Source organism: Pseudomassariella vexata (genome assembly GCF_002105095.1).
Source record: "Pseudomassariella vexata strain CBS 129021 chromosome Unknown BCR38scaffold_4, whole genome shotgun sequence".
In the NCBI taxonomy this organism is placed as follows: domain Eukaryota; kingdom Fungi; phylum Ascomycota; class Sordariomycetes; order Amphisphaeriales; family Pseudomassariaceae; genus Pseudomassariella; species Pseudomassariella vexata.
This window is the reverse complement of record NW_024467959.1, coordinates 3,052,385-3,079,352: the sequence shown is the minus strand read 5'-3', so window position 1 is coordinate 3,079,352 and position 26,968 is coordinate 3,052,385. Positions and strand designations below refer to the sequence as shown.

Sequence of the window (26,968 nt, the reverse complement as noted above, 5' to 3'; positions counted from 1 at the left end):
GGGTCTAAGGCCCTCAATTTAGACGCCAGCTCCGGAGACAAACCCGTCTATCCCGACAACTACAACCTAAATGATCTGAACGAATAATTTTATACTATAGAGCTCCTATGATCCAATAGCTATAGGTTCATCATTTTCCAGAACGACGCACACACCCAGGTCGGAAAACAGGACATCATTGACATTATCTACGACGCGAGGGCACGTCAAGGGAAGGGGGCGACGTGGCGATCGAGGGGAGAATGGGCTGTGAGATTAAGGACAGTGACCCAGCTGGCAGGGGACAAGTGATTGGGAGATACAAGAATCGGATGAAGAGAAAGATGATATGTTGCACAGTCTTGTTAATATTGGTTAAGGGCTGTCTCAGCATGAAACATGAGGACAGGCTTGCGGGAAATTTTGGCCTGAGGAATGGAAGGAGACACCAAGCGCCAGTCCAGCAAGATCCTAGCTCTCGACCAGTTCCACGTTGCACGGGTTGCTCTACTTCGTGTACGACTTCAATATCACGAACCCTCGTGTTAGATGCAGATACGCCACAATGGCTTGCCGGGCCCTAGCCTATGCGAGGGTCGACACTGTATAAAAGGCTGCTATGACCCCCTCTCCTGAGGAGGGGCAGCGATTAACTTGTCGTTGTTAAGCCCCCTACACTACACCGCTAGTACCAGATGGGAAGGTATGGCCAAGTGCAGAGCCGAACGCCTACAAAACAAAACCCCGCATCAAGCCAGAAGTGCCATAGAAAGAAGAAGAAAAAAACATCTTTTTTTGGCCTTCGTATAAATCTGTACCCACCTGGTGACTGACAGCTGGCTTCTCTCTAGCACTCTCGTCCTTCACTCTGTATTTGAAATACTCGTGACACCTGAGCGCTATCTATATAATTCAACATCTCCATGCAGATCGCATTTTGTGCTGCTATTTCAATACATTGCTTACGACCTTACTGCACATTCATCATAGTTATACGCGCCTCCAGATATAACATCTTCTCTCACACCGAACGATGTCTTTCTATGATGTCAAGGGCAAGTTTGCTATCGTCACAGGAGCGGGGTCTGGTACGTACAACGGTGACTTTGGCAGCTCACTGCTCACCCAGACCTTCAGTTAACGGCTAATTGGCGTACAGGTATTAACCATGTCCTGACCAAGATGCTTCTTGAGGCCGGTTGCTCGGTCATTATGGCCGATCTTTGTCTCCGGCCCGAAGCTGAAGCCACGGCCAAGCAGTACTTTCACCCGACGACGGAGAAGAGCGCACCGTCTGCCGTGTTCCAAAAGACGGACATGTCAAACTGGTCGGAGATCAGCTCTCTGTGGGAGACGGCGCTTGAGACCTTTGGTCGGGTCGACATCGTCGTCAACGGCGCGGGTATCTACGAGCCGCCGGCCAGCAGCTTCTGGAACCCCCCTGGGACGCCTCTGTCCGAGGACACAATCGATGCTCAGGTCGGACAGTACAAGACTTTCGCCGTCAACACCACTGGGCCCATCAGACTAGCGCAGATCGCCATCAACTACTGGCTCAACAACCGGTCTGTCCAGGGCAACTTGATGTGGATTGCCAGTCTAGCAGGATATGTCCATTCCGTTCACGCGCCCATGTACTTTGCCAGCAAATCAGCGATCATCAGCATGGTCAAGTCGTTTGCGCCGTTGAGGAAGCGCCTCGGTATTAAGAATGCCTGTATCTGCCCTGGTCTTGTCAACGTATGTCGAGCTCCTTACCTAGTATTTCTTTTCCATTGTCTTTTTAGCTTTTCTTTTTGGATTTTCTCGTTTCTTCTTATTCCCATATACATGGCCATAAACAAAGATTATTCCCACGAAAATCACCCCTTCATCCCCTGTTTGCTGACTTACACTAATCACAGACTCCCATCTTCCACCCCGACTACTGCAAGGACCAGATGGGCCCGGACTATCTAGCCCTGTCACCTGAACAGTGTGCCCAGGTCATCTACGACGTGCTGACGAAGGCCCAGTACGGCGACGGCAACATCATCGAGGCGATGCTGGTGGGAACAAAGGACAACCCTTCGGTTAACGTGCGCGAGGTGCCCCTCGAGGCCCTTTACCCCACCGTCGGCCCCGCCAACCAGGAAAACTATCTTCTGGCAGCGGAGAATCTGGTTAAGCAACTCGAGGCACGGGGTCGATAGAGGGAGCGCCCATAATCATGACTTAGGCCGAGACTCTTGAAACAATCATCATACAAAGAAAGGATCGAATAAATACTAATGGTATATAATACTCCAAGCCCCTTATTTAACAAGTTCTCATCATCGCCCATATATATACCTTAAGCAAGCCTCATGCGAATAAACCCCCGCCTCCTCCTCAGGCCCCTTCTGCGCCCTCTCAATCCTCTCTCTTATAGTCTTAAGCAGAACCGGCATCCCCGTCTCCTCAAAATCCTGCTCACGCACCGTCATCTCCGCCAAACCTTAGCTGTCAACGACGACGATCCCTCCGTCCGCGCGGGACCAGGTAGCTCAGCACGCTCGGATCGCCCACCTGCGGATAATAAAGGAGTTCTGGACGTGGGGCGCTGTACGGCCCTGGGGCACTTTCGGGTACCACCTCGGGTATTAACTGTGACATATCCGATGAACCGTCAAAGGAATCGAGTTTCGGGGATTTCTGTCGGATTTTATCACTTTGTGTTTACAGATTAGTGCTGCTCCTGATACTCCATGGCTGACCGATGTCTAGTCAACCACTTGGATTTTATGTTCCCGTTGAAGGAGCAAAAGGAGGGCACATATGCCTAACCTGTATGTATTGTAGCTAACTCTGGTCCTCTCTTCGAGGGTCTATGTATGGAAACAAAAGGGTTCTTATATAGTCAATGAATGGTAGACTTGCTGATTAATTCAGACAAGTTGTAGAAGCATATAGATAAGTAGGGAATGTTCTATCCTCGCCACATTTCTCGTAATAGAGGTATGTGGGGATGGTCGCCGTTCTAGGTGGCGATAGTGGCAAGTATAGGACCCACATGGCCCACAGGGCCCATATTGTCCAACTCAACCTTCAATCCCTAATATCGTAACGAGCGTCTAGTTACATCGGCCCAACGAAGTAAAAATTCCATGGCAGCAAACCTGTGTGCTTTCAAGTCGCTGATTGGCAAAAGACGCGAATCACCAAGACTTCTACTAACAACTTAACTTACGTATTGGCGAGGATGAAGATGAGATTCATATGTCGGTTCTTGTCAAATTGGAAATTATGTGCACAAGGCACAAGAATGTTAGAGGCAATGAGACTCCCAGTCATGTGAAGCATTCCGCGAGAAACTTAGGAATGTGCGTCGTCAGGCAAGTTTGGTATAGCCAGGAAGTTATTACCCACCAGCAACCTACTTACTTAGCGGTTACAGTATCAAGAAAGAAATGACGTCCCAGATGGACAGTCCAGACCTCAAAAGTCAAATTCCAATTTACTCAAAAACCCTTCATAGCTTCATCTTCGTCCCCCCCTCCACCCACTTCCTCTCCCTTATTGGACTGAAGTGCAAATGGTCTTGCATTGAATGTGTGATGAGCTCTGGATATCCCTTAAAGAATCGAACAGTGGCCAGAAGGACCTTATATACGTAGAAATGAACGATACCTGCCCTGGAAGGTCTATTATCCCTACTCAACTCGCACTGTCAATACTACAAACTCTTCCCACGTCAAACACTCAATTCACATAATATTTAAGTAGGAAGCCAGCATGCAGCCCGAAAGTAAATAGTCGTCCCATTACTCTGGTGTTTCGATGCTAACGTCACTTCAGAAGGCCGCGTTCGCTTCCTCACACAATAACCCCCTGGTAACTCTGTCACACGAGATCCTGCCCAAGCACGCCCTGTAAATCGAAATCTACAAGAAGTCACTCAAGACCCAATTAGCCGCAAGCAACAAGAATAACTCCAACGCCAGATCAAACCCCTGTCTCCGTGGTATCCACCAACTGGACCGCTGAGAAGATCCACGATACCTCCGACACCTTTCGCAACGCTGCTCATTGCAACATCAAGGAGTATATGAATTAGATGCCTTCGTGCAAATTCGGTCGATCCCGATGGATCTACACCGCCAGCGTGCCCAAAGCCGCTGTCTTCTTCCGTATGTTCCGAATCGAATCGACGCCAAGGCCACGGAGTGGAACCAGAAGAAGCTCCCGCTGACGATTTTGAGGGCGCCCCGGGCAAGATTGAAGCAAGCGTCCGCCATGGTTACTTGACCATGACTGGCACCAAGATCATTTTTAAGTGGGACGAAGCCAACATGTTCACTGTGAGGGGGAGACTACCCGAATTCAAAATTATGAATGAGGAGAACGAGGCTTATGAGGAAATGGTTTCATACGGCACGGCACTGCAACTGGGAAGGTTGTTTCAGCTCTTTGTTAATACGGGTCGAAGAAAGGTATACTGGTGACATGTATATCATTTGTGCTGCGCTGTGGTATTTGATGGGAAAGTTGTTGCTTTGTCCATAGGCTGGACAAAAGGACCCGGTTTGGTTTTACAATGCATTTCCCATGCGGTGTGGCAGAATACATTCACTGCGGCTCTGAAGAATGATAAAATTGAATGATCATGTTGCGTCCGACCACAGTACGAGGTTATAGGTGCGACTATGAGCAAACGGAAGGTTCGGGCCGTGAAGCTGTCAGTTAGGGTCCTGACTTGAGATAGGCAAACTAAGCAATACAGAGGAGGGGATTTGGTACTTCAGTTGATACTTCAGGCACTATGCATAATCATAGGGCCTCTGCCTTGCCTCCCCGTTAGTTGGAAAAAGATAGTGCGAGCTGTTGGCTAGGCGCGCATATGTAGGTTAAGGATAGTCCCATCGGTATTGAGCCGCTAGTCGGGCTTGCAGCTTTTACCACATGGTATGTGTACATATTATGTTATCCTATCGCACGTCTACCCCAAAACGTCTCCTAGCTTTGGACAAAATAGGGCCGGCATGGGTTATATGGACTGTCTCCCTGATCTTTCCATTATCGGCGGAAAATATTTTATTTGTTACTGTACATTTACACAGAATATTTGCGGCCTTTCTCATCATTGGGCACCGTGGCTGACATAATCGCGTAGTGCCTCATCTCAACTTTCGTTTCGTGGTACCGGCTCCGTCATGTTTCTATCCCCATTGTGGGCTAAATCCTCCCACTTATAGACTTTCTATATTCTCATTATCGGAGGTGCAAGAAAATATTACGGGAGCCTGCAAAAATACGGTCCCCTTGGTCGCACTGGACTCAGCACTCTAGTCACTGAGGACCCGCGGTTTTGAAAAGTATCACGTCGGCTAGGAGTGGCTACATCAGAGATAATTGATATAAGGTTCTTAATTCGATGTATTCCATAATAATATGACGAGCTTTGCAGATACACCGGCACACGACGCTATCAAAGCCCGCGCGATTAGTGAATACAGCGGTCGGGACAAGGTGGATATTGAAGAGGTCGTTGACTCGCAAATTTCCAACCTAGTAGCACTTATGAGTCGCAGTTATTTCTTGGTGGGTGATGAAATCAACGCAGTGACCTTCTCCTTATTGGCATGTTACTTAGCTTTGGATGCCATTACTCGCCTCGGATACGGAACGATCATTGGCCGAATAATGCATTGCACCACGACAGGTTCCGACAACTCACATGCTCTTCCGTGCAGCATTGCTCAGGAAACCGTAACTCGCCATTTTGTAAAGAACAGCGGAAAAAATGAGCACATGATAGATAGCTTCTTGGTCCCCCTTCGTCTCCTTACTCCCGAGATGACAGCGCCAGCGGTAGTTCATGAGCCACGGGTTCACTAACCTGCGAGAAAGCGTCGTCACCCCGGAGCAATGGATCACCACCAAGCATATCCAAAAGACCACTTATTTGTCGCGTTGGCGTTCACCTCGATACAAGGATCGGACCAACCTCAACAACCTCACCACCCCCTTATGATAATGCTCGAAGTCAAGATTGTAGTTCTGACTTTCAATGCCAAATCCGCATGAGTTGAAGTCGTCGCGCAATCTTGGTCCCATAAACTCATGGCACAACTAATGCTTGATTGATGAATCAATTTAGTGTATGCGCTCAGATTCTTTGCCGCTGTCTTACCTTTTGAAGCCAATCGAATCACACTGGCAATCAGGAGTAGGCGGCGGGTTCAGCAGGCCGTATTGTTTTTTTCAAAAATGTCTTCATACCCAGCCAATGGTGGTTCACTCAAATCTCGTGATCCTGTTACAACCTCGTATACTAGAGTTAACGTATAATCTCATATCACAAAGCTTGGAGGTGACCGTGTACAGTGTATAATCTCTTCACGACGTAAAATTAAAATTAGTCTTCCTATAAATGCATACAGCCCTACCACCCACGCACACACAAATAATACTCGGTGTTTCCTAACTGATATCGTGGTTGGAGTTATATTGGCTTCATTCCCACAGGAAATTGATCTTGTGCCACCCAGCTTTGGGTGGATCCTCAGGCTCAGGGTTTGCATTGGCAATATCGATGTACTTGCGAATCGGCAGGTCCTCGAGGGCGAGGATCTTGGTCTTAAGGGTAAACTTGTAGCCAAAATACAACAAGAACAAGATTGGAATGTTCAGATAGCTTGAGATGAACGTTTCAGTATCCCAATGTCCGCGCATAAAAGTCACATACCCGCCTGTGAGGAGAAGGATAGTAAACGCTATCATGGATACCCACGTCAGGTACGGCTGACAGGGCGAGGCCCAGGGCAGCTCGGAGCGCGAGATGCCCTGCGTCTTCATGGCGTAGTAGAAGCGCAGGTAGACGCCGCAGATGATGATCCAGTTGCACACGGAAGAGACACTGATCAAATCTTGCAGCCAGGTGAATGCCAGATTGGCGCCCGTAGAGAGAGACATGAAGGCCAGGCTGATGAAGGCGCAGAATAAGGAAACCGAGATCCAGGGGATGCCCCAGCGACTGGTGCGGGTGAAGATCTTAGGGGCTTGGCCATCTCGCGCCATGCCGTAGAGGAACCGCGAGCCGGATAGCATAGTGCTATTGCCTGAACTCCAGGCACTGGTCAGGATAATGGCGTTGATGATGGATGGTACGACTTTAATTCCGGCGATGCGGGCGGCGATAACGAAGGGTGATTGCGAGGCGGTGCCAGTAGAGGTCAGGAGATCAGGGTTGTTAGAGGGGACGACGAGGCCGACCATGAAGATGGTTAGGATGTAGAAAATGCACACACGCCAGACGATGCGGCGGGCGGCCTTGGGGATGTTGCGCCGAGGGTTCTCTGTTTCCGCGGCGGCAACGGAAATGTTCTGGATACCGGAGTATGCATAGGCGGCATTGTTGAACGTGGTCCAAAATCCTATGAACTGGCCCAGCGCACCAGGAACGTCGAGGTATTGCAAAAAAGGACCTGGGTCCTTCCAGTACTTGAAGCCAATAGGCGTGTGGTCTGGGCCTCCACCAGTGGTTATGACGAGGGCCATGATGTTGATTCCGATGACGAGCATGATCTTGAGCATGGAGCAGGTAAACTCAACCTCGCCGTAGATTCGGACGAGGAAGATGTTGCTGGCTAGTAACAAAAGGCCGAGGATGACGATCCAAACTGCCGTGTTGACGGACGTGGTCCAGAACTCGACCAGGATGGCCGCGGCGACGAGCTCGGCGGGAATACCGATGAGGGACGAGTAGACTTGGTTCCATCCGTTGGCGAAGGAAAGGGCTGGGTCAACGAATATTTCGGCGTGGCGAATAATGCCACCGCTCAAGGGGACCAGAGCACTGCGAGTTGTCAGTTTTTTATCAAACAGTCCAAGAGGCTGTATAACTCACCTCAGTTCCGAAATAGCCATAACCACGCCGGCACAGAGACCGCCAGTAATTGAGTATCCCAGGCTGTTTATTTGTTGGATTAGCGTCTCATTTGGTAGTGAACTTGTAGTGGAAGACTTACAATGCGCCCAGAGGACCAGCTCTTGAGATGGCTTTGCCTGAACTCAGAAACAGACCCTATGTGACTATTAGCAAGAGAAGATGTCACCATCGTGAGCCCAGACGTACGGTTCCAATTGTGCCGGCTAATGCAATCATCTGGATATGCCTCTGTTGCAACCCTCTCCTGAGATCCAACTTCTCAGCGAACTCCATGGGCTCGACGACAGAGCCATTTTCGATGTCAGAACCGGGTGACACCCTGGTCACGTCGTCGCACTTTTTCTCATCCATGACGATGAGTTCATGAGATGGTCGACGAGCAAGTTGGTTTTGATAATGTCAGCCGAGTTACTGAAGGGAAGCAAGCAACAAGGTTGAATTGCTTAGAGGAACCGAGAGGTGGATCATAGTCCGCCTTTTACAGTCCGTATGGGTGTCAACGTCCAAGTGGATAGGAGATATCAAATGATTACTGATGCACGAATCACAATCACTATTTTGCAATCAACCCTTTCCCTCGGTTGGGGGGCGATAAGGATGACGGAGGCATCATGATAAACAGAACTTGTATTGCAGCGAGCCACCGAAAGTGGAGTCCCCAAACGGCATCGCCGTTCCAACGAACCAGCATTCGTAGTTCAAGTTTCACACTAATACGTGCCAGTACTTATAGTAGTTTTCCACCTTCCTTTAGTGGCAGACGCAAGGTGAAGCTAGATCCAGTTCGTCATTTTGCGCGTCTCTTTTGCTCTTTTGGAGTTGCACATGACAGCAGTCGCGCAGCATCACCACTACCCGTGCCACACCCCACCCCACGTATTTCGGACTCGCTGCAGCTCACTAAAGTGAGTGCTGGACACCGATTTGCCTAATCTCTCAGCTAACCCATCTTTAAGCCACCATATATTTACTGAATTAGAGTATTTTTCGGCCGCCATGGATTTAAAGACACAGGACGCTGTACGCTGTACGCAGACGAACCCTGAGGAAAGCCTCGCGCACGTTGCGCGTATATTCAGCATTCTGCGCTGGACCTTACGATACAGCGTCTAGCTAGCCGTTACTGAAGCCGAAGAAGAGGCTATCTACAACTACGCTAATCGGCTTAATAGGATTAATCTTACGGTTCGCGTAGAGTTCGTTACTAACGCTGTAAATACCATCCTAAAGGAGAGGGTTAAGTTTCAACTAAATCTACTACTACCTACAGTAGGTACTAAATAAACTATACGCTTCCTTAAGCGCTATAGTTACTTCCGCACCTACTAGAAGAAGTTCTATTCCGACCTTTAGTCTGCTGGAAATATCGATATAATACGAGAGTATTTAGTACGTCTCGAGAGACTTCTCTAGGAAGAAGGGATAGACCACTTCGATATCTAGAATATAGTCGAGATTAGTTTTAGAATCGGCGTTAGTAAAGACTAGCCTATCGTTACTGTCAGAGTACGGCTAGGCCGAAGGCAATAGTGCAGAGTGATGGGGAGTAACGGGCGTCCCTCCTACGTAGCACCGGGTGGTCACTTGCGGTCACTGGCGGTCTCAGGTAGGGGTGCCCACGATGATGCATCGATCTCTGCTCCTTCCCTGTGGTCAACAACACGCGAGCAACTTCTCAGCACCCCTTCGCCACCCCAGGAAACTGGAGACTTGGCATACCGTGGCACGTTCAGTCTCGAACAACTTAGGGCGCTGAACGATCCAGATATTGCGGAGCTGTGCTCCAGGAAAATTATTTCGATATGGCTTGGGCCGGACAAACATTGTGTTTTCTACCCCGTCAGGGAGGGCAAGGAATTCAACCTCGTCATTGCGCGACCGGACAACATGCCACGCGGGACCAGGACGATGCAAGGAGACATACAGGAGCTAAGAGAATGCTTTATTGGGTGGGATTCAACGTGAGTCTAGCAGTATCCTTCGACGTCATGGCAGAGTCTGGAAACGGACGTGGTGGCAGCAGATTAAAATAACCTTTCGCAGCATCACAAAAATAATCTCGTGCCTGTCTTCCGTTTCCAAGTGGAAACTCTGTCATCACTATGACCTGGAGAGCTGGACAAAGGTAGGCAAGTTCGATGCAACATTACCTGTAAAGTGGACTAACAAATGGATACAAGGGCTCCGTCGTCATCATAGGCGACGCATCCCACCCAACCCTACCATACCTCGCCCAAGGCGCTGCCATGGCGGCCGAAGACGGCGCCCAGTTAGGCAAGCTCCTCGGACTGCTCCAATCCGCTGCTAGGAGCATGGACATGGCGGTCAAACCCCTGATCCCCGAAGCACTCAAGTTGTTCGAGGCTCTGCGCAAATCGAGAACGAACACCATTGTCCTCGGCGCCATTTCGAATCGGGAATGGTTCCACGTCGCGGATGGGCCCAAACAAAGATTGAGGGACGAGGGAATGGCCGCTGCGATGAAGGGGGAGGAGCCCAGGAATAAGTGGAGTTATCATGATGCAAGGTACCAGGCTGAGCTTTTAGGATTTGATGCAGTTGATGAGATAGAAAAGGCGTTTGGGGAATGGTGGGAGGGTAAGAGCACCGGGAGAAATGGGAGCGTTGGGAATTAGGGAGACAAAGACGCTTCTAGGTCTCGTGGTCTCATATAATGGAAATAAGCTGTGATGAGCTGCTGTGGAATATCTATTGTTCCACACGTTTGTATTTCCTTATTACTTTCCTATCAGATATACCCGAAGGCGAACTTTCCATACAAGCTAAACGGGGGTACCTTTTTTAAAACGTAATGGAGAATTGGCTATATATTAGTAGCACCAGTAGACAGGATTGTATAGAATACGAAGGCAAGGGAACGAGCGACGGAAGGGAAGACAGAATCAGGAAAATCCTTGGCGGAGCTAGAGCAGCTTTATAAGAGCGACCGGCTATTAAGAGTAGAGGTATATAAGGCTAATTGGGGGAGTAGGGAAGGAAGTTTAGGAGTATATAACAGAGGACTGGTGGCACACAGTCCACTGGCGGAGCCCTAGTTACTCCGTAACAATGTACACTAGTTAGATAGGTAACATTCTGCCGTTACACCTGACGTAGGTTAACTTAGCTCAATAAACATCACAATCCTCCATGAGTATATTCACGGAGTCTTTAATATAACTCAAGAGCAGTAACTAACTTGATTAAGGCGAGTGTTTGATTTTTCATTTCTTTTAATTCTTGCGTGAATTGGGGGGTTCAGCTTTTATAATTCACCAAGGGAAGTATAACTAAGGGATAGGGGGTTTAGAGGCTATCTTCGGATAGGTTTTTGATGAGTCTATTTCTCGACTGGTCTATAAGGATTAGGACACTCCAAGGGCACACTCTTAATAAGAAGTGTGGGCAATACAGGCGGGAGTGCCATATTGGTTATAATGATGATAAGACTAACTTCCAAGAGTCTGTGTATCTACGGGCAGTTGGCCCGAGCGTGGCACCTAGCACACACCAGGTGTACCTGGGAAACGCAATAAGAATAGATAAGGAGGATCAGATGAGACATATATAAGAGAAGGCGACAGACGAAAGCCACGCCAATTTGCGCTTATTCCTGCAAATTGACCTTCGTCATTCTGTGTCATAGGCCTTCAGCAAAGTTCGTGGGTTAGGATACTGCCGCTTTGCCATTGGTGCGGTCCACATAAAGAAGTGGCTGCCTTTCCCAACCAAATGCTTCGTAACCGTGTGATATCCAAGTAAAAGGAGAGCTTGAACAGACAGCCGGGATGAGCTGCAGCCTCGACAATGCTTGGGCAATCTGGACCTCACTGCCGCGTTTCTCGAGGATAAGGGTCATGACATCTTTGCCACTCCCCTCATTCCTAACTGCACGCAGAGAACATGGCCAGGATGATGCTTCGTCATTTTCTCATTTGAGAGGGGAAGTGTGACTCGACAAGCTTCGAGTCCGTCAAAACCTTCTACCCAGCCAGCCCACCCCACATCTCACCCGCGACCCCCCGAACTTGGCCTGCCCCGGCAACACCTAGGCAGATTACTCGCAGCGAGGTCGCACCACGGGGATTTCGTGACCTACCACGAGAGACTCCAGCATCGCGACGCACTGCTCAACTGCGGGTGTGGAAAGACAAAGACACCAGTCCACTTCTACTTTTGCAAGCGCGGCCGCAAGGCCACGCCCGGTCATCTAAAAGCGCATATGGCCAAGAATAGTATAGTATAGATTCCCTCCTAGGCACGGCCAAGGGAGCTCGTTTGTTTTGTCAATGGGCGGAGGAGACCAATTTCTTTACTGAGATCTGCCCATCGCACTGAACAGGAATGTTAGATGAAGACAGTCCCCTGTAACATAGATTCGACTAGCATAGACCATGCCGGCACTGCGCCCGGCACGTCTCACGTGATGAGACGTTAAATTTCAATCAATCAATCAATCACCCCACATCTCCGCCTTCATCACTCAAAAGCTGTCCATTTCGTGAGCTCGTTATCCGCTTCCAGAAAATTGAAGTTCCATACACGTTTGGCCACCTATGATAGATGTAAATGTACGAGGTCTTGTTGGACCAAATAACCGTCAAAAGACGAGGGACCCACTCGTATTAGGATGAGGTATTTTTGGTAGTTATAAGATCCGATAGGTCTTATCTCCACTTCTTTCATTTAATTCCTTAGACAGTACCAAACTCCTGACAGACTCGAACGAACAGTTCCTCATTCATTGATTCTTTGAATGTCGGAAATACCTGACGTCAGTTATGGCGATGGGTGTATCGGTAATCCTTCGCCTGATGTTCTCCTCCCTTGCGATAAAGCCTAATGTCAAGTTCTTCCACACTGCTGCACGCTACTGCGCTTCACATTTTGTCGGCCGCAGCTTCATCTTCTACGGCGCGTGAGACATCAGGTCGGGCTGCCGCGGGATGGCCAGTCTCTTGTCACTGAAATCCCCCTCCAGTTGAACAGAAAGCCGTCCCATCGATCGACCATGCTCTGGAACTCGGTATCCGATCCGTAAGGGTCGTCACTGATAGAAAGTAGAGATTGGGGACGTCTCTTCCCATTACTGCGGGTCCCAGGGATGCCTAAACTTGACATAGTTTCTCGTATCGTTGATGAAATGATGAGGCCTTCGCAGGCGCAAGCAAAGAGAGCCCAGTTCTCGACCGAGATGCCTTGACCCTTGGCTTTAGATCGCTTTAGAGAGTATCGTGGTAACCCCGTGGCCTTGTCAGCCCAAACGCCTATTTACCTTTATTGTCCCATATCACAACATCGAGTTTAAAGGGAAGGCCGAGGGCTTGAAGGAACCGTTGGAGCATTCCACCACGCTCGCGGTACCGAGAAAGGCTTCAGGTCAGCCACTGTTACCAAAAGGGTCGAGGAGGTGCTGACAAGTGCGTTGTGAAAACTGCGGTCTGGACGGCGTCATCCCACGACATCAGATTGTTGAGTACAGTGTGGGAAGAAGACAAAGTAAAAGAACAATCGCGGGGTAATTCAGCAGGCGGCTTGGGCGGGGTAGACTTGTCCAACCAGCTTTGGTGGGGTGGCGGCCGTCCAGCGAGGAAAGACAAACATTGTGTACGATTGAGCACACCGTGTTGTCACATATATTTCGTCTAGTGTATTACCATGCGCGCAGGTAGCTGGCCTTTTTGGGTTTGATTTGTTTTGACTTGATTTATTTATTCTTTTTTCAATCTGTCTGGCTAGCTGCATTTGATCTGTGTTGATAAGAGTCTATGGCACTAAGTTGGAATTGGAATTTGGCCTCTGAGACGCGATCCTGCGGATAACAACCCATCTTCAAGATGTGCGAAGCGTCTCTCGGCGATTTGAAATTCGTTTCAGAGATTAAGGGTCCAATTGGACGACATGCCTGACAAGCCTGAACTGTAGTACAACTGGTGATCTGTGCCGTAGCAAAAGATCTAACGGGAGGCGATTTTTCGATATGACAGGGTAGCTGACTACTACGGAGTCCCTCAATGACACGGTCAGGGCCTTCGGAATCATTGCGATAGGCTACGTGATTTGCTTGCATGGTACGCTTGGACTGGCCGCATCCATCGGCGCCCGGTGTTGCTGGCAACGTGCAGTCTTGGCAAGCCAGTAACGTAGCCTGCCTGCTCAAGGAGGCAGCTGGTGGAAGGCAACATTTTCTCCGCGAGCACGAGCAAAGGTGTCGAGTGCTGCCGCAGAGACTCAGCCTACTGGAAGGTCAGATTGTCCCTGAGAACGAACCACTTCGCACACCGGTTGGTCAATGGCAACGTTCTAGAACAATTCGATCAGCTGAGACAGCTACTTCGTAGTCGCAGCCAATGAAGTTGGTTCTGCGACCTGCCAAACGCGAGAGGCAAAACCGTCATGTGCATGTTGGCGCCGCAGTTCTCGTATAACACTTGAGTAGACTACTCTACTCATATACTCGTAGGAATCCTTCGCGTGTCAGAAAGAAGTTGAATCTCGACCCAGCGACAACATGACTGGGTGCAGCCTCCACACTGATAACGGACACAGCAAGGCCAAGAACAAAACAGCAATAAGCATTGGCCAAGACATGGGGCCGCAAGATAAGCATTCTGGGCGCGGCAGGGATGCTTCGATGCATTAGTGCAGAACAATGTGTTTAGCCGCTAGCAGCTGGCTGGTTGGGGCAGCAGGGATCGCGCCATACACCCACGGAGGAAGGTGCACAAGCGGGAGGCAAAGGAAGCAAACAAGCAAGGAGGCAAGCAAGAAAAGGTCCGTTTGGTTTCGCAGGATGCGTCGCAGGATGCGATGTCTGCCCCTACACAAATGCCTGGCTGCATGTACCCTCCAGCGTTACTGCAAACAGTCGAGGTGCTTATCTCGCGACTTGAGTGTTCGGTTGCCATGTTGCCTGTCCCGGAACATTGGTTCCCAAGTTACTTTGCCTGCGACCCCTGTCCAGAAACCTGCACTATCGAAAACGACGCCATCGGGTGGTGCCATGTCGGCAACACAGCTGCCCATTCTGTTAAAGCATGGCCGATCCTTGGAAGTGGACTGTAACCTGTCTCGGCAGGAGGTAGAATTCTCGGGTGTCACGGCCACCCCGATATGCCCAATCGCGTTCATGCACCCACGGGCTGATAGTGCTTTCAATCTCAGCTACCCTGTGATCCCCTCGTGAGCTTTTCCCCAGGAGTGTGATGGCATGACCATCCTCGCAGCTATGGTCGCATTGATCCGCCTATAATCAGCCAAATGCAGGAGCACCCTGCATCGTTCTGCCCTTTTAAACTCGATCTCGTCCCATCCTTCCTCGAGTAGAAAGTTGGGATCTATTTTGTTTCAGTGACCATCACGCGCTTTATCCCCCTACATGTTGCACTGCTTGGCCAAGGACTTCAACCCTAGCCTTGGACTGACGAAACGAAGCAACCATGTGTAAGCATCAAGATTCTACTAGCACCATCACCGTGGGGAAAAAGAAAAAAAAGAAAAAAAAGGAAAGTCGCTGACATGAACCAAACAGCAGCTGACCTCGAACGCGCCGTGTCCAATGGCGTGAACCATGAGAAGGCCGGGCTCACCCCACTCGGTGATCACCATGCCCCGATTTTTGATAATGCGGCGCTGCTGTCCGACTACGAGGGCAAGCCCACCGAAGAAGAGCTTGTCACCCTCCGCCGCGTTGCCGGCAAGATTCCTCTGGTTGCCTACTTACTCTGTGCCGTGGAATTCTGCGAGCGTGCATCCTACTATGGTAAGCGAACTACGTCATGCATCCTAGTGTTCTAGGATCCACCGGAATACCTTAATAATGGTTCTCTTTAGGCTGTTCTTCGATTTTCAGCAACTATGTCAACCGACCTCTGCCCCTTGGCGGTAACGGTTGGGGTGCGCCACCCGTCGGCACGCAACAGACGGCAGGTGAGTGTGCTGACCTGGAATTTTATCCAACGCATGGATAGATGGATTTCCATTGGGACCCCCAACCATGGCTGACTTGGATCTGTTCGATAGGTGCGCTTGGTCTTGGGGAAGTTGCAGCAGTAAGTCATGTCATCTCTGGTGGAAATGATCCCACGGTTTCAACAAGTACCCAAACAAGGTCACCGGTTGCTGACGCCCGAGGGGAACTAGAACGCCACTCAACAGTCCTTCACATTGCTCGCATATGCACTGCCCATGGTGACGGCATACTTCGCCGATACCAAGACAGGCCGGTACTCCATGATCTTCTGGGGCGTCATCGTCTGTGGTGTAGCTCACGTTCTCATGATCGCTGGTGGTGCCAAGGAACTTCTGGCCAACGGCACCGCCAAGATCCCTTTCTACTTAGGAGTCTACATTCTCTCAATCGGGGCTGCCATGTTTAAGCCCAACGTATCGCCGCTTCTCCTTGATCAGATGACCACCCACGTGCCCAAGGTCGTTACCCTCAAGTCGGGCGAGCGAGTCATTGAAGACCCCGAACATAGCACCGAGAGGGTAATGTTATGGTTCTACCTGCTAATCAACATCGGCGGCTTCATGGCTGTCGCTACTACATACTCGGAGAAGCTTGTCGGCTGGTGGCTGGCTTACCTGCTACCCCTTATCCTCTACCTGCCTCTACCGTTTCTTCTTATCTTCCTCAAGCCCCGTATCGTGTTGCACCCGCCAGGTGGCTCCGATCTGCTCAACATTTTCAGAGTCCTTGGTTATTGCTTCAGGTACGGTGGCGTTTTCAGCATCGGTCGCCATGGCTTCTGGGAGCCCGCCAAGCCCTCCAACATAGCCGCCAGAGGCTTGCCGGCCGAGACGCGCTGGAACGACCAGTTTGTCGAAGATGTGAAGCGAACCTTCCAGGCAACTGGCATGTTTTTCTTCTTCCCCGTGCAGTATTGGAACGATAATGGGTATGTTTACTGTCTATTCGTCCTGGCCGAGCCATGACTATGACTGGCTTGAAAGTGGCAAGTGGCAAGTGTTGACAATAGCGCGGACATAGTATCGGCAGTGCGGCGAGCTACACGAGCACCATGCTGACTACCAACGGCGTGCCCAACGATCTCCTGGGCAACTTCAACTCGCTCAGCATCATTTGCTTTGCACCCGCCCTCAATGTAAGCAGCCGTGCGTCCACCAACTGCTCCTAGATGATTAACTCGTCGGATCCGTAGTACGGCATTTATCCATTGCTACGCAAAATGAAGATACACTACGGTCCCATTGCCCGCATCACCACTGGCTTCTTTCTCAGCACTCTAAGCGGCATTGGCTATACCGTCATCCAGTACAAGGCCTACCAGACGTCGCCTTGCGGGTATTACGGATCCTCAGATCCCAACTGCGTCGACAACGGTCTCGTCTCGCCCATCTCCATCTGGGTCATGGCGGTTCCCTACGCCGTCGGTGGCATCTCGGAACTCTTCATCAACGTGCCCGGTGCGTGTTTTTTTTTCTTTTGCATTTTGTTGGTCCCGATCGAGATACGTGATACAAATCGAGTAAAACACTAAAACTCAGGAATGAGCTAACACGGTGATATTAGCTTATGGTATCGCATACTCTCGTGCACCGGTGAACATGAGGGGTTTGGTGTCCGCTATCAACCTCTTCAATACGGCCATTGCCACCATTGTCGGCCTGGCCTGTTCCTCCGTCATTGCCGACCCACTTCTCGTCTGGGACTTCGGCGGCCCTGCCATTGTGGGTGGCGTTGTTACTGTCGTATTCGTATGTCTCCCGCAATGCAACCCAAGTCTTCCCAATTTTGCAATGGGACGAGGTGGTGATGATGACTGACGTTCTGATTAGTACTTCATCTTCCGTCACATTGACAAGGAAGAGTACGTCCTCTCGACCAACGAGGTTCACGACAGCACCGGGACGACCAACTTCGTAGCCCCGAGTAAGCACAACGAGACTACTAACCGCTCGGCCCCTATTCAGGACACGGAGCAGTACGGCATCTCGCAGAAGATGTAGTGCCGTGTTATTACTTCTTCGTCCCCTCACGGCTGAGACGGTTCAGGTTAGCGAGCGGATGGGAGATAGAATTAGAAAGGAGCAAGGGAAAGGATGATGAATAACCGTATCCTTCTGTTGTATACCTTTTACATAGAATGGTGTTCAAGGTAGTAGTTAATGTGACGGCACCTGACAACACCGGGATTTCGGCCATTGGTTAGACGGCTACATCACCCGCACCGTGGGGTAGCTCGCGAATATTATCCATTCATTTCAGCAAAATTTCCTTCCGTTCGTTTCAAATCCGGTTCTCGTAAACTTACCATTGGTTTGCAACTTGTGAACGGCCATTTTAGCATGAGGGCTTGGGCTTGGTTTGTCACGTAAAGGCCCTGTATGCTGCTAACTCTAGATCCTAAATGACGTTGGACGCCTTCGCTTGTCGCTTCTCTGGACTCGCATCCAAAAGAAATGACCAACACGATTGACCTCGCTACTCCGGTAAGAAAAATCCTGTTTCATGTAGAAAATCTATAATACGTTGGGTATCTCAATATCTGCTTATATATCTTGCTCACCATTCACGTCTCTGTTGGGGTCATTGACTTGGCTCATAGCTTGCCCACCCAGCAGGTCTTTGGAGTTGGGAACATCAGGTATCTCTTCATTGGCCGCCATATCCTCTTTGGCCAGGTTACCGCCACTCACCAAAATAGGTACCTTGTTGTTGGGTGTCCCATCGAGCTGGCTTAATATGTCCTGAGGGAGCTTCTCGAGGATGGAATCGACCAAATCAACGATTGAAGCGCCGCCGAGGATCTTCATGACGGGCACATCGACAGCAAGCTCCTTCTGGAACCACGACCTCATGTCTACGGCGATGAGGCTGTCGAGACCCAAGTCTACGAGCGGGGTGGTGTCGTGCAGGCTGTCGGAATCAGGCAGGAACTTGAGCATCTGCAGTCTGGTCCTCAAGGCGCCAATAATGACGTTTCCGACATCTTTGATGGTCTTGGAGCCCTCGAGTAATTTCCTAAGGGGCACACCACCCCCTACACCGCTGTCATTCCCAGATGCGGCTGCATTGCCAACCTCGCGGATCATCATGCTCATCCTGGCATTGTTGTTCCAGAAAGCAGCCTGGGCTTCCTCGCCCCTCATAAGGCCGATTCCAGCGATGAGTTCCGGGTCAAGACCCGACCCTGGTCGCCCCGCCACGACGGCCTCGGCAAACAGTTGGTGAAGGTCCGATTCGCTCATGGACAATGTACCGGAACGCAACTTCAGGCGGGCCTGAAACTCCCACGTCAGCGCGCGCTCGATGTATCCAACACCTGCCATGCGACCGATGTCGATAGTGGAGCCGGCGAGACCGCGATTGTGTCGGTCTCGGATGAGCGATTTTAGGAAGCAATTGCCCGCGCCGTAGGCGGCCTGGCCTGGGTTACCCGTATAAGCCACTAGCGAGCTGAAGCCGATGAACCAGTCGAGGGGCTCCTCGCTGTTACCGATCTGTTCCGAGAAGAGTCGGTCCAGATTGATGGTGCCTTTCATCTTGGGCTGCAGGATGGCCTGGAAATCCTCGAAGCGCTGCGTCATGAACGTGCTATCAATGAGGACCATGGCCCCGATGGCGACCCCGCCGATGAGTGGCATGCACTTCCGGATTTCAGAGTAAGTTTGTTTGACTGACTCATAGTCAATGACATCTCTGTTGTGTTTCAGTGACCATTAGTGCCAAGAACCTCTCAAAACCAAAAAAGGGGTCATGTTGGAGAATTTGACTTACCCTGAGAAATACGCCACGGTCACCCCCCTCTTACTGTGCCAATCCACCCATTCTTGGTCCACCTTGGGTGTGCGGCTGCTGATGACGATATGCCTGGCATCGTGGGCAGCCAAGAAGTCGGCCAGGGACCGTCCGAGGGTGCCAGACAGGCCTGCAAGCCAGTACGTCCGGTCGGGTCGAAAGAGATCTTTGCGCATGTACACAGGCTCGACTGCGAGGGGAACGTGCTGGTCCATCTGCCAGTACACGAGCGAATCCGGTTTGGGGCCCGGGGTAGTAGACGACAAGACCTGTGAAAGTGGGAGCACGTCGATGGGTGCACCACCCGCGATGGGGATGGGGCCGAGTTGCGAGAACATCGTAGCAAACTCAGCCACACTTGGGAGAAGAGTTGCCAAAGTCTCAGGTGCCGTGGGGGAAAGACTGGAGGCTTCCCGCCCCATCATGCTGGACAACTTGACCTTCTCGCAGACCGGGGAAAGCGAGGCGGCAATCCTCGAACCGAGCTTTCTGGAAATGGAAGAGGTAGACTGATCCGAGCCATCAATGTATAACGTCACGTCAGACGGTAAAGAGGCATCGATAACCCTCTTGGGACTATGGGGATGCAGGTAGAGAGCAGGTTCCGGTGGGACCGAATCGTTGTTTTGTGGCTGTTGTGAGGTAACGACGAAGACTTTGCTGCCCAGGTCGGTCAACCGCTTAGAAATCAGTGCCGAGGCGACGGGATTGGCGTCAAAGATGACGACACTGCCAGCGGGAGGTAGGAACTGCAGCACCCGACGGGCTAGCAGGTCGACCACGGCGAAAGACATGAAGACTACGTCTTCCAGCGCGGAACCACCCTCGAGATGAACCGCCCACGACCGGGGCACGTTGAGGATGGAAGCTTGGTGGTCAGAGAAGCATAGTGTCTTGGCCCCCGTCTTCATATCTGTGCCAAGACACAAGAAGAAGAACCCGGCTGGTGTCTTCAATGAAGACAGGAACGAACACGACACACGAATTCTGACAAAAGTGCTGCCTTCATCATCTGAAGAATTATGCCTCGTTCCAAACTCGTTTTGCTCTCGCAAGACGTACGAACCCCTGAAGTCGACCACGCCTAGTCGGGCCCGATCATCCCAAACCAGGTCAAGAGGCTTCATGGACTGGGATACCTCTACCTTGCGAGAGATAAACCGCTTAGACGAGTTGTACCGTGCATTCAGATCCTCACTACACCGCAGCCTGGGCACATAGAGCCTGCCATCTTCCTTGAGGAATAGCTCAGGCTCAACACTCCACAGCACGCGTGCCAGCTCATGACGTACTTCCATATCAGCCATATGCCCCAATCGTAGCATGCACTGTGCAACCATTTCAGGATTTACTTTGGAAATTTCTGTACCGATATCAAGCGTCTGTAGCCTCGTATCGGGTAACTCGTAGAAGATGGTGCGCAGGAAACCGAGTGTGACGGCGGCATACGGGTTGGTATCCTGACTACCCCGGACCAGCCAGAGCACACTGACGGCTTTGATGAGTACCCGTTTGAGATTCTCAAAGACTGTATCGTTCATATCCTTCCACAGATACTCATCGCATTCGGTGAGGATGAGCACGTGCAGTCCATCAGGCATCTCCGTCTCTGGGTCGAGGTTGGCCAGATCGTCGAGATATATTACATCACCGGTAAAGTAGGGCTCAAGCACAGCCGTAACATGCTCGCGAATGCTCAAAGCGGTCGCTTGCTTGCCACCCAACACCAGGAGACGACCTCGCCTTTCGATAGGAAGAGCGTCATTGCTGAGCGGTTTCATCAGAGGAGCCACCTGGCTATCCACCACCCTCGCGGCTATGACAGCCCAAATGTCCTCAGGGTCAAGCGCCTCCGATACGGTCTCGACGGCGAAGCCATTATCCTCAAGCATCGTCTCCCACTCTGCAGGCGTGAGTAAGGGCCCCCCTTTCCGGCCGTCATCCTCACCCACCCACCAGCCAGGAAGCGAGCCGACCACGAATCCAAAACGCATGGCCTCGCTGCGCACAAGCTCCATGATGATAAGGACGCCGCCGGGCTTTAGCAGACGGCGGGCGTGAGCGAGAGAATCCCTCAGGGGTGCCGTCGCGTGCAGCACGTTCTGGGCAATAACCACGTCGTAGCCCTGGGGCTTGAACCCCTGAGCGGTCGGGTCCTTGGTGATATCGAGCATGTTGAAAATCATCTTATGGCGGTGAGCTCGGAACCGCTCGCCCGCCCGCTCGAAGAAGGCGCTGCTGATGTCGGTGTATGTATATGAGGCGTAGGCCTCGCCGATGTTGGCCAAGATGCCGGCTGTAGTTCCGCCCGTGCCCGCTCCCACTTCCAGTATGTTCATTCGCGGGTACTTCTTGCAGAGTTGTGCCATTAGGCCCGTCCCAACCGAGTTTAGGATCGGATATCCGACTGATTCGCTGTAGACACGCTCTAGCATGCTGTTTCGCGTCATGTACTGGAGGATATTGATTTCTCCTGTGAGTACCTCCTCGCGCAGGAGGTTCTCTCCGACTGTCTTGGTCAGGCCCAGGTCGATATCGTCATCAGCGTAGCTGCGAAAACAATGTTAATTAATACCCCCAAACAGCGTAATGACTAGGGGGGAAGAGCCTACGTATCCAGTAGAGCAAAAATGGACTCCCTCGTATCGTCAACCCATGATGCCGCCGCGAACGGGTGCTCCCCATTTTTCACTTTGTGGTAGAGCCGTTCGGCCTCGGCGAGCAGGCATTGACGGTACCTTGGCAGCTTCGCACACAGCTCGGGGGTTGTGGTTTGGAACAGCGTCCGTAAATAGTAAAATGCCACTCTTTCAGCGTGGTAGCCTTTGGCCTTCTCCTCAGGGGTCAATCGCATGTTCCCACGGGAGAGTATTGCATCCAATTTGTCAGGACACATGATCGACTCCTGAAAGAGGAATCGATCGTGCTCGGCTGTGGGCCAGGCCAGTGGTGAAATCTTGACGTCCTCCATCTCAATAAGCTTGTGCACAAAGTCCGACGTGTACACTTCAACATCCCCTGTCGGTGTCATGCCACGGGCGTCAGTGTTGGTGCTGTCAACGGCCACCTCTTCCTGGTTCATGTTCTGCCTCAGAAGCTCCGGGATCAGGGTAACACGCCCGAAGTAAGTCGGGGCCACAATGTCCCAGAGGCTGCCGTCTCCAGGCGTTGCAAAGGCGACATTAAGGCCCTGTAGGGCACAGTCGAGCATGGCTGGATGGAAGAGAAGAGGTTTCTCTGCATTAGAAAATGCCGCGTTCCGTGCTGTGACGGTGGAATGGCCGGCTCTGCGCAGGATGCTAGTCAAGCCCCTGAACGGGCCATCGGAACCGAGGCCCACCTCCTCTCGCATGACTTGATAGAACCTGTCCACTTCCACGGATACCATGCTCGGCACCAGCGGTCGTCTTGCGGGAAAGCGAGACATATAATCGGTGCCCAGAGAAATACGGATATTCCCGCAGCAATTCAACGCCATTTGTGTCGAGTCCCGGCTGGCGGCCGAAAAGATGCTGAAGCTGGCCGTCATGGTGTCCGTTGTCCCGTCAGGGATAGCAGGAACAACCTTGGCCAATGAAACCATGATCTCAGTTCCGTGGTGCTCGTGAACGGCAATGGCTTTGCGGATCTCGAGGTCGAGTATGTCGATCCACGCCACCGGCTGATCCTGAGCCATTTGCAGTGCCGCCTCGGCTAACATGCAGATATAGCCCGTCGCCGGAAATACAACCTGGCCTTGCAGCGTATGTCCAGCTAGCCACTTTAGGTCATTGAGATTCAGACTATGTCTCCAACGCAGCTCGTCTGCCAGGCCGTCCGGCTCTCGCAGGCCGAGAAGGTCGTGGAAGCTCCCCGGCTGGGTTGTGAAAACTTTGCCCCGCTTCGACTCGGCCCAGTATTCCACCTCGTGGGTCCATGGGTACGCTGGCAAGTCACGAACGGCTTCGACTTTGATATCTGGTCGACACGTCTTCTGGAAATCACCAAGCGTGATGTGCGCCGGACCAAAACGGGCCCAGACTTCGCCGAGGGCATCAGAAAAGGCCTCGACGTCGTCAGAGCCGCGTCGGAGAGTGCCCGAATAGTGCATATCCTGGCCTGTGATAGCAACCATGGACTCCTTGGCCGGCCCGCGGAGAGCAGGGTGAGGTCCAATCTCGACGGCGAAATTGATGGCTTGACTTCCGGCAATGGATCCCACACACGTCTTGATGGCAGGGTAGAATTGGACCGGTTTGACCATGTTATCAACCCAGTATGGCCCATCCAAACCTTTGCCGATACTTGCCACAACTTTCGAGTTGTCAACACTGGAGAACCACTGTGGCGCTTCGTCATCCGGTTGCAGAGGTTGAATACCGAGTCCGTTCAGAGCTTTCAGATACGACGCCGAGCATTGCTGCATATGAGCCGAGTGATATGCCGTGTCCACTTTGAGTACCCTAGCAAATTTCTCTTCCTCCTCAAACACATTCATGGCCAAATTGACCGCATCGACATCACCTGAGAGCGTGACGCTGGTTGGCGAGTTGTGCGCCGCAACGCAGAGTCTCCCAGCCAAGTCATCGGTCTGGCAGAGTTCATACGCATCGTCAAAATCGGTGCCAACCGCGACCATACCCCCCTTTTGGCCTTCTGGGCCTGCAGCAAATTTGGCAAAGTAGCCCCTGTAGTACGCGATCCGAATGGCGTCCCAAGCACTTAGGAAGCCTGCAGCGTAAGCGGCCGCGATCTCGCCTGACGAGTGGCCGACAACGGCCCGGAACTTGACCCCCGCCGCACGGAGGAGGTCGACTAGAACTATTTGCACCGCAGTACAGACTGGCTGCGATATGGCGGCCTCGCCCAGGTCGTACTCACTATCTGCGGAGAGTACTTCGGCGAGAGTCCAACTGGGGCGGTGGGACATTGGGAGCCTTGCGAGAGAGGCATCAAGGTTATCGAGTGCTTTGCGGGCTTTGGGGTTTGCGGTGAAGAGCTTTGATCCCATGGAAGACCACTGTGCGCCTTGGCCGGTGAAGATGCCTAGTATCGATGGTGGTGCCGACAGGGCTGCCACAGAATGCGAGGTGGCACCCGGGTCCGAGACGGCCGTTCCAAGCTTCTCCTGTATCCTTTGGCCGAGTTGTTCTGCCGAAGTGGCATAGATAGCCCCCCTCAGCGACAGCGCTGAGCGTCTGGTACATAAGGCGTACGCTAGACTGGGCAGGTGGACTTCGGGGTTGCGCTCAAGAAACTCGCGCAGGTTCTCCATCACGCCAACCAAGGACTTGACCGATGTTGCAGAGAACACAAACGGAATCAGAACTTGAGTTGGTGCGAGGGCCCTGTTATATCCAGCGTCCCCATTGGTTGCAGAATCGCCGTTGGTTAGGGAATGTCCTGAACCATTCAAAATGGTGCCATTGTCATGATCGCCATTCGTGCCGTTGACAGCCCGAGCCCTGGGCTGGTAGCTCTCGATGATACAGTGAGCATTGGCGCCCCCAAAACCAAAGCTGTTGATGCTAGATCTACATGTCAGCCGCAGCTATATATTTCTCAACATTTCAGCAAATTCGAATACCTGGCTCTTCGCGGCTGTCCCTGGGGTACCTCCGGCCATGGTTCGCATGCTGTTGGGATTCGAAGGTACTTGGTAAATGGCTCGACAGCGGGATTTAGTCGATTAAAAAGAAAATTTGGGAGAATCGTGGCGTGCCGAAGAGACAAGCAGGCTTTCAAAATACCTGCTATGCCGGCACAGCCTTCGGTATGCCCAATGACAGTCTTGATGGAGCCAACAAGCAACTCCCCTTCAGCAGCATCGTGATCTGGGAAAAAAGCGACATCAAGCGCCTTTTACCAAAATAATAAGTTAGCAATGAGGAATTTGAGGGAATTTGGGTTACTACGGACCTCGGCCTCTCTTGGATCACCCGTAGGCGTGCCCGTGCCATGAGCCTCGAAGAACTGACAACGTCCCGACTTGGTTGAGGGATCTAGACCGGCTCTTTTGTAGGTTTCCCGAATCAAGGCAGCCTGTGCTTCGGCGCTCGGCATGGTCAGTCCCTTGGTTTTGCCGTCGTGATTTAGCCCAATCTCGCGAATAACACATGCAATATCGTCTCCGTCCTGAATTGCGGCACTAAGTGTCTTTAATACAACACAGCTGACACCCTCACCTCTCGCATACCCGTCGGCTGCTTCGTCCCACATGTGAGAACGGCCTGTGGGTGACACCATGCCAACCTTGCTCAGCGCGATATACATAAAAGGGGACAGCAGCAAATTTGTGCCGCAGGCCACGGCGACCCGGCTGGTGCCATTTCGGAGGGCCTGGACGGCCTCGTTGACACATACCATGCTGGAAGAACATGCAGTGTCAATGGTCATGGACGGTCCGTGCCAGTCAAAGAAGTAAGACACTCGGCTCGACGCATTACTGGCAGCAATGCCCGTGACGGCATACTTCGGAACCGACAAGACATCCTGAGATTGGACCGTGAAGAAATCTTGGCACATAATGCCAACATAGCATGCCGTGTCCGATCCCGAAAGGCCGTTGATGGTGAGTCCAGCCTCCTCGACAGCTTCATACACCACCTCGAGCAAGAGGCGCTGCTGCGGGTCGATGGCCTCGGCTTCACCCGGCGGGATGGCGAAGAACTTGGCATCGAAATGACGAAAGTTTTCCGATAAGAGGTAGGCCCTCTGCGTGTTGGTGGTGCCGTTGTGACCGTCCTCGGGGTGATAGAAGCGTTCTTCATTGAACCGGCCAGCACCCCCAATGGGCTGTGAAACATCTCGTGGATTCTTCAAAAGCTCCCAGAGCTTGGAACCCGAGTTTGATCCTCCTGGGAAGCGGCATCCCGACCCTATGATAGCTATAGGCTCGTTTTGGTGCGGTGATGGAGACATGATGTGGTCACGTTGTCAGATCAAGTTCTCAGATTCCGTAGTATCTACCCAATGAATGAACTAGACTAACATGGGACGTAGTTAGCTAGTGAGTCACCAAGAAGCACAAGAAACTTTTGTTCTTTCCAAAAGTCCTACATAGGTAACGGCCCCGCCCCTTGACACAAACCCCACACTTGACCGGCGGGAAGGGGGAGCACCGGAGCCAAATCAAACGCCGCCGGAAGTGATGCAGCCCCGGTTGTTCCCGCCGGTAACTAGATATTACGGATCCAAATGCCGGCTCGGGGTATGTCAGAATCCTGCGTTGCTTGTGATTCTCAAAAAAAACCTCAATTTGGTAGCCATTCGCTATAGTACCTCGACAGGTTCATGCACAAGTGAATAGGAGCACAAGTGCACTGTATGAGAAGATT

General features: G+C 51.6%; 6 protein-coding genes across 6 annotated transcripts; 4 read left to right on the top strand and 2 right to left on the bottom strand.

Moving 5' to 3' along the window:
- The first annotated feature begins 784 nt into the window (after positions 1-784).
- On the top strand, positions 785-2,421 carry BCR38DRAFT_428243 (short chain dehydrogenase reductase). Its single transcript, XM_040859884.1, has 4 exons — positions 785-1,067; positions 1,139-1,719; positions 1,884-2,252; positions 2,400-2,421. Exons 1-3 carry the CDS (start codon positions 1,013-1,015, stop codon positions 2,169-2,171), a joined length of 924 nt encoding a protein of 307 aa, XP_040718443.1. The 5' UTR covers positions 785-1,012; the 3' UTR covers positions 2,172-2,252; positions 2,400-2,421.
- A 2,958-nt stretch (positions 2,422-5,379) lies between these two features.
- Positions 5,380-5,529, top strand: BCR38DRAFT_318578 (uncharacterized protein; the record flags this gene model as incomplete). The annotated part of the gene is made up of 1 exon (XM_040854743.1): positions 5,380-5,529. A coding segment is annotated over one exon (150 nt), but the record flags the coding sequence as incomplete, so codon positions are not given.
- Positions 5,530-6,453: 924 nt separating this feature from the next.
- Positions 6,454-8,161, bottom strand: BCR38DRAFT_456459 (amino acid permease/ SLC12A domain-containing protein; the record flags this gene model as incomplete). The annotated part of the gene is made up of 4 exons (XM_040861916.1): positions 6,454-7,795; positions 7,847-7,909; positions 7,968-8,023; positions 8,075-8,161. 4 exons carry the CDS (start codon positions 8,159-8,161, stop codon positions 6,454-6,456), a joined length of 1,548 nt encoding a protein of 515 aa, XP_040718441.1.
- Positions 8,162-9,427: 1,266 nt separating this feature from the next.
- On the top strand, positions 9,428-10,524 carry BCR38DRAFT_511183 (uncharacterized protein; the record flags this gene model as incomplete). The annotated part of the gene is made up of 3 exons (XM_040865027.1): positions 9,428-9,849; positions 9,932-10,013; positions 10,069-10,524. 3 exons carry the CDS (start codon positions 9,428-9,430, stop codon positions 10,522-10,524), a joined length of 960 nt encoding a protein of 319 aa, XP_040718440.1.
- A 4,445-nt stretch (positions 10,525-14,969) lies between these two features.
- Positions 14,970-18,135, top strand: BCR38DRAFT_428230 (general substrate transporter). Its single transcript, XM_040859883.1, has 9 exons — positions 14,970-15,331; positions 15,420-15,650; positions 15,722-15,817; positions 15,911-15,939; positions 16,031-16,788; positions 16,881-16,995; positions 17,053-17,317; positions 17,424-17,608; positions 17,690-18,135. Exons 1-9 carry the CDS (start codon positions 15,328-15,330, stop codon positions 17,858-17,860), a joined length of 1,854 nt encoding a protein of 617 aa, XP_040718439.1. The 5' UTR covers positions 14,970-15,327; the 3' UTR covers positions 17,861-18,135.
- A 254-nt stretch (positions 18,136-18,389) lies between these two features.
- Positions 18,390-26,629, bottom strand: BCR38DRAFT_522670 (uncharacterized protein). Its single transcript, XM_040865240.1, has 5 exons — positions 25,551-26,629; positions 25,219-25,490; positions 22,265-25,159; positions 19,632-22,202; positions 18,390-19,553 (listed from the first exon to the last, which is right to left on the bottom strand). Exons 1-5 carry the CDS (start codon positions 26,550-26,552, stop codon positions 18,404-18,406), a joined length of 7,890 nt encoding a protein of 2,629 aa, XP_040718438.1. The 5' UTR covers positions 26,553-26,629; the 3' UTR covers positions 18,390-18,403.
- Positions 26,630-26,968: the final 339 nt, after the last annotated feature.